The sequence below is a fragment of the Mauremys mutica genome, chromosome 8 (assembly GCF_020497125.1).
Source record: "Mauremys mutica isolate MM-2020 ecotype Southern chromosome 8, ASM2049712v1, whole genome shotgun sequence".
In the NCBI taxonomy this organism is placed as follows: Eukaryota; Metazoa; Chordata; order Testudines; family Geoemydidae; genus Mauremys; species Mauremys mutica.
This window is the reverse complement of record NC_059079.1, coordinates 34,458,201-34,464,529: the sequence shown is the minus strand read 5'-3', so window position 1 is coordinate 34,464,529 and position 6,329 is coordinate 34,458,201. Positions and strand designations below refer to the sequence as shown.

Below are 6,329 nucleotides of genomic sequence, written 5' to 3'. Positions count from 1 at the left end.
GGTGAGTGTCCACACATGCTGAGCAGCGCTGGATCACCAGCGCTGCACTCCTTATACCCCAACCCTGACGGGTTTTCAGCCAGCGCTGCAACCAGGGAGTTGCAGCGCTGGTTGTGCCCTGCAAGTGTGGACGGGGTGTAATTGCAGCGCTGGAAAGCCTCCACCAGCGCTGCAACTTGTAAGTGTAGCCAAGCCCAGAGTTTAAGCAGCAAATGGATAAGTAGTTCTCTTTAACAGGCATTTTTATTCCCTTCCCCCCGGTGTTCAAGCTGTGACAGAATGAGGGCTTGGGCATGTGCCCTCTTCAGGACTGCTGGAGAAGCAATCAACAAAGTCTTTGTTCCACAATGGCCCATTTGGATTCAATAGTCCTTCCTGATGGGCAGGAGGAGATAACACCTTCTGTAGGAATCCAGCATTTTGCAGTAGGTGATGTTTTTTCCTGTTTGGTGAGTTACATAGTTTCAAAACAAACATTTTACAGTTATAGAACCAACACGTAAGAATTAACGTATAACATGGGATATAGAGGTTGTAAGTGAGATTAATGCATGAAGTAATTTACAAGCATTTCATAAAGTCTAAACACTGTACATATTGATATAAGTCCAATACCTATCTTAACAATACTACGCACAGGTGAGACAGTCTGGTTTCCAACTATTCATTTGTCATGCCTAAGGGCCTTGGCATGAGCTGGCATCTGGTCTGCCAGCATCACAGCTTGAATAAAGAGATGTTTTGCATCTCCTGTGAAAGGTTGGCAGTTTGAGCTCTCGGGGCTTTCCAGCTGGAGCACTTTGCAAATCTGCACATTATCTATAGAGAATGCCTTGCTGCTGATGCGATCAAGTGTTTCCTGGGGGAATATTAGCTTAAACCTTCTTGCTGAGCCCAAGAGACTATGGGACACTGCAGAAAGAGAGGCAGTCTCATAGGCTTGGTCTACACTACAAACTTAGGTCAATATAAGCCGCATTAAGTTGATCTAATAATGCAGTGGGTCTCAAACTTCTGTATTGGTGACCCCTTTCACACAAGCCTATATATTAAAAACATTTTTTTAATATTTAACACTATTATAAATGCTGGAGGCAAAGCAGGGTTTAGGGGTGGAGGCTGACAGCTTGCAACCCCCCCTGTCACCTCGTGACCCCCTGAGGGGTCACAATCCCCAGTTTGAGAACCCCTGTAGTAATGTATGAGTCTACACTACCAAGTCCCAAGTCGCCTGTAAAGTCGACTTCTGTACTCCAGCTCCACGAGAGGCGTAGAGCTTGATTTGACATCCATGGGTTGACATGGGGATAGTGTAGACACTGCATTGTATAATTTGAATGAATTGGCCTCCAGGAGGTGTCCCACAGTGCTCCGCTGTGACCGCTCTGGAGAGCACTTTCAACTCCACTGCACATCAGCCAGGTATACAGGAAACAGCCGCTCCCCTGTTAGAGCCCCGGGACCTTTTGAATTTTCATTTCTTTTTGATCAGCATGGAGAGCTCGTCAGCACAGCTGATCATGGAGACTGAAGGCCGCAAACGCACTCCAGCATGGAGTACACAGGAGGTGGTGGATCTTATTGCTGTGTGGTGAGAAGAGTCTGTGCAGGCAGAGTTCCGATCCAGCAGAAGAAATGCGGACACCTATGAAAAGATCGCATGGGGGAGAAGGGTTACACCAGGGACACACAGCGGTGCTGTGTGAAAATCCAGGCGCTTTGGCAAGCATACCAGAAGACAAGGGAGGCGAATAGTCATTCTAGTTGTGCCCCACAGACATATTGCTTTTATGAACAGCTGCATGTGATTCTCGGCAGTGACCCCATCACTACCCCAAAACGCTCCATGGATACTTCTCAGGAGCCCCAGGTGACCTCGAGCAACAACGAGGAGGACATCATTGATGAGGAGGAGAAGAAGGAGGAGAATGTGAGGCAGGCAAACGGAGGATCCATTCTCCCCGACAGCCAAGAACTGTTTTTAACCCTGGAGCCCATCCCTTCACAGGACCAGTTGACGGTGGAGCGTGATGCCAGGGAAGGCATCTCTGGTGAGTACACATTTCCGATCAAACTGTAGGAGCTACGTGCTATTTTTTATGTTTAATCTGAACAAAAAAGTAGGTGTCGTGGGTATCAGTGGCTACTCCAGCTACGCAGAGGGTACTCTCCGAAAAGACTGTTTATGTGCCTGGGGATGGCCTGGGAATCCTCCATGGAGATCTCTAGGAAGCTTTCATGGAGATACTCTGCAATCTTTTGCAGAAGGTTTCTGGGAAAGGCTGCCTTATTTCATTCACCATGGTAGGACACTTTCCCCTACCACCACCCCAGTATTAACAGCTGGCATCGTTTCAGCACACAGCATTGCAGCATAAGGACCAGGTCTGTACCCAGACACTTGCAGCATCTGCTCCCTTACTGCCTCTGTTACCGTCAGGAGAGAGATATCGCATTGGGTCACTTGGGGGAAGTTTTCAATGCTAGCCCTTAACCTACAAACAATTCAACAAATAATCTACCCCACCTCACCTGGTTTGGTGAAATCTGTGTCAGACAACCATGCTTTCCCAAACATGCCGTGGTTGTGGTTGGAAGGGATCACTGTGTATTGCAAGCATCAGTGGCGGGGGGGGGGGGCGCGGGAAGGAGGGTGTGTGATGGTCAGGAGCGGCACCAGAGTTTCTGGCGCCCTAGGCAGAATTCGGGGGGCGGCATTTTGTGCGCTCCCCACGGGGCGTGCGGGAGCTTCCGGTTCCACTCCCATCGTGCCGCCAAAGAAGGCCCCTCCGCCGAAATGCCACAGGCGACAGCGGCAGTCATTGAACTGCTCAATTGCCTGCCGCTGTTTTCCGCGGCACGTCGGCAGAGGGTCCTTCTTCGGCGGCGTGACGGGAGCGGAACCAGAAGCTCCCGCGCGCCCCGTGGGGAGCGCACAAAATGCCACCCCTCGAATCCTGGTGCCCTAGGTGACCGCCTAGAGTCGCCTAATGGAAGCGCCAGCCCTGGTGATGGTTTCCTGATTGTTTCCCTTCCCTCCAACCCAGTGCTGCTTTTGTAAAAAAACAAACTATTTGGGGGGTCTTTACGCTGGTGCCTGTCCTCAAGCACCATCCAGGTTGCTAGGGGAAAGGGGACTTTTCTTGAGTTCCATTCCAAGGATATCTTCACAAAAGCAGCAGCACAAGACCTCTTGCCCATGCCTCGTGGCTTTACTGACCATGGCTGGAGCAGCAAACCGATTCTTGCAATAGCCAGTAGTTGTTATTTACATGTGGTTTGCAGTGAAATGTATTGAGGGGTGGTTTATTTATAAAAACAATTAACCTTGCACCAGAAACAATGTATGCACTGTCAATGATACCCTTGTGCTTTGCATTCCTTGCAGCAGAAAACTTGTCCGTCGGCGCATCCTCCACACCAGGACAGAGACTTTCACAGATTAGAAGGTGGATAAAGAAGACTCAGGAGGACATGTTCGGTGAGTTAATGCATGCCTCAGAGAGTGACAAGACAGAGCTCAGAGCATGGAGGATTACACTGTCCAAGAACATGGACAGAAGGACAGGAGAGTATGCAGGGAACAAGAACATGCCATGTAGGAAGAGATGCTGCAGATTATGAAGGAACAATCAGACATGTTGAGGTTCAAGAAAGGCAGCTGTATGCTAGAGTCCTTTTGCAGCCGATGATGAACCTGCTGCCATTATCACCCAGTTCTACATCCTCCTCCCCCAAACGTCTTATGAGGCCGGGGGGCAGTTCGGTATCCCTTGCACTCAGCACCACGGGAGGGTACAAAGACCAGAAGGCGCCAGTACCCACACCTTTGATTGTTATTGCAGTGGATCTCTAAGCAAGCTTTCCTTGTTTCTCCCCCCACAGTGTTAAACTGGGACAAAGGGGCTGATATCTTACTTTTCTTTCCTGTTTCTGTGTGCATAATAAAACTTAACGGATTGAGGAGAAAAGGCTCTTTATTCATTCAATACAGAGTGGTTGGTGGGGGTGGAGTTTACAGGGGATAAAATGCAATGGAAGGGACAGTTTGGTAAGGAAAAACACAGTCAAGTGTCACCTTACTCTGGCTCATTGTTGAAACTGGTTTTCAAGCCTCATGGAGATGCAGAGGTCCTTGATGTACTCTTCTTATGGCCCTGGTGTCTGGCTGCTCAAAATTGAAGCAATCTACCTCAACCATCACACCCCACCCCACCCAGGCGGAAACTTTTCTCCCTTTGTTTCACAGATATTATGGAGCACACAGCAGGCAGCAATAACAATGGGGATATTGCTTTCACTGAGGTCTAACCTAGTAAGCAAACAGTGCCAGCGACCTTTTAAATGTCCAAATGCACATTCAATCACCCTTCTGCACTTGCTCAGCCTATGGTTGAACCAGTCCTTATTGCTGTCCAGGCTGCCTGTGTATGGCTTCATGAGCCATGGGAGCAAAGGGTAGGCTGGGTGTCCCAGGATCATGATTGGCATTTCAATATCACCTATAGTTATTTTGCAGTCTGGAAAGAAAGTCCCTGCTTGCAGCTTGCTGAACAGACCTGTATTCCTAAAGGTGTATGCGTCATGCACCTTTCCTGACCATCCCACATTGATGTCAGTGAAATGGCTCCTGTGATCCACCAGTGCTTGCAACACCATTTAGAAGTACCTCTTTCAGTTTATGTACACTTTAGCAAGGTGGTCTGGTGCCAAGATAGGGATATGCGTTCCGTCTATCGCCCCACCACAGTTAGAAAACCCCACCCTGGCAAAACCATCCACTATGTCCTGCACATTGCCCAGAGTCACTACCCTTCTTAGCAGAAGTCTGTTGATGGCCCTGCAAACTTGGATCACAACAGATCCCATGGTAGATGAACCCACTCCAAATTGATGCCCCACTGACCGGTAGCAGTCTGGTGTTGCAAGCTTCCACAGAGCTGTTGCCACTCACTTCTCCACTGTCAGAGCAGCTCTCATTGTAGTATTGCTGTGCTTCAGGGCTGGGGAAAGCTCTTCGCACAGTTCCTGGAAAGTGGCCTTATGCCATCTAAAGTTCTGCAGCCACTGCTCGTCATCCCATAGCTGCATAACGATGCGGTCCCACCAATCAGTGCTTGTTTCCCGAGCCCAGAAATGGCAGTCAACTATGTCAAGGTGATACGTTACTGTGACCAGCAACTGTGAATTTCTCTGTTCTGTCTTCCAGCAGGGCTGCTTGTGTGGCATCACATTGTTCTGTGTGGCGGTTCCTGTATCGGCTGTGTAAATACTGCAAGATAAGGCACAAGGTGTTTGTAACGCTCACAACAACAGTGTACAGCTGAGTGGGTAATGCTTATGATGCTATGGTGTCCACGCAGGTAACCCAGGCTTATGAAAAAGGCTTGGTTTGTTTGTTGTTGATTTCAGGGAGGGAGGGAGGAAGGGAGGTAAGTGCATCATGGGATGCCATAATCATGTGCGACAATGTTTTGGTCACATAAGGCATTGTAAGCCCAACCCAAAATTCCACTCAGCTATGTGCACTCTGGGATAGTTACCTACAACGCTGTGCTCTGTGCATCAATGTAAACCCTGCTAGTGAGGATGCACTCCGCCAACACAATGAGCGTAATGTGGAATGCAAGATCGACTTGCTTAAATTGAGGCTCAATGGTGACTTACATGAAGTCAACTTAACATTGTATTGTAGACATGGCCTGAGACAGCTACCTCAGAACCAGCTTATATGAGCTTGCCACTTCCTGAGCAGTCCTTCTACCTATTCCTTGTTCCCCTCTCTCTCAATTGTGGAGTGGTAGTGCTATAGTGACCTGTTTGCATGGTGCTAGCAGAAGAGAGAAAAGGGAACAAGCTGCCATCTGGCACTTCTCAACAATTTACATGAAAAATGCACACACCTGTGGCTAGGAGATTAGAGCCTTTCCCTAGATCATATAATGGGATGTGGAGTGGTTTGATCCTACAAGAAGGGGGCAGGAAATGTTTCTAAAAGGACAGTTTCAGTGGGTCCTTGTGCAATTGATTCTGCAGGGACATTTGAGGGTTCTGCACATAATCACCTGTCTCACTGTTGGTGAGGGGCTAGGAGAATCCTTAGCCTGATAGATCTCTCCTGTTTTTTCAGGCTATCAACCAGGAAATTGCTGTTCAGGTACTGTCCCTTTAAGGACCTTTAAGAACCTTCCCCATCTGATTGTCAGTTAGCTGAGTAGAACCTGCCTCCAGGATGTGTGTGAGGCACTAAGGATGCTCCCCATGAGCAATTCCCAAGGGACATGTCTTTGGGAAATGGGAGGGCATGAGGAACCACCCAAAATCACCCC

The 6,329-nt window shown here is 48.7% G+C and overlaps 1 protein-coding gene across 3 annotated transcripts; it reads left to right on the top strand.

Annotated features, from left to right (window-relative positions):
• The first annotated feature begins 1,433 nt into the window (after window positions 1-1,433).
• On the top strand, window positions 1,434-5,331 carry LOC123375434. 3 transcript variants are annotated; one of them, XM_045026305.1, is made up of 3 exons: window positions 1,434-2,051; window positions 3,389-3,481; window positions 5,210-5,331. In XM_045026305.1, the coding sequence occupies exons 1-3, from the start codon at window positions 1,661-1,663 to the stop codon at window positions 5,281-5,283; spliced, it is 558 nt and encodes a 185-aa protein (XP_044882240.1). In that variant the 5' UTR covers window positions 1,434-1,660; the 3' UTR covers window positions 5,284-5,331. The 3 variants fall into 3 exon arrangements, with proteins under 3 accessions (XP_044882240.1, XP_044882239.1, XP_044882238.1); XM_045026304.1 differs by lacking the exon at window positions 5,210-5,331 and having other exon boundaries at window positions 3,392-3,809; XM_045026303.1 differs by lacking the exon at window positions 5,210-5,331 and having other exon boundaries at window positions 3,389-3,809.
• The last annotated feature ends 998 nt before the right edge of the window (window positions 5,332-6,329 follow it).

Coding starts and splice junctions, on each gene's coding strand:
- LOC123375434 (XM_045026303.1), top strand. CDS start 1,661: ATGGGGGAGAAGGGTTACACCAGGGACACACAGCGGTGCTGTGTGAAA. Junction 2,052..3,388: donor TGCCAGGGAAGGCATCTCTG/GTGAGTACACAT, acceptor CATTCCTTGCAG/CAGAAAACTTGTCCGTCGGC.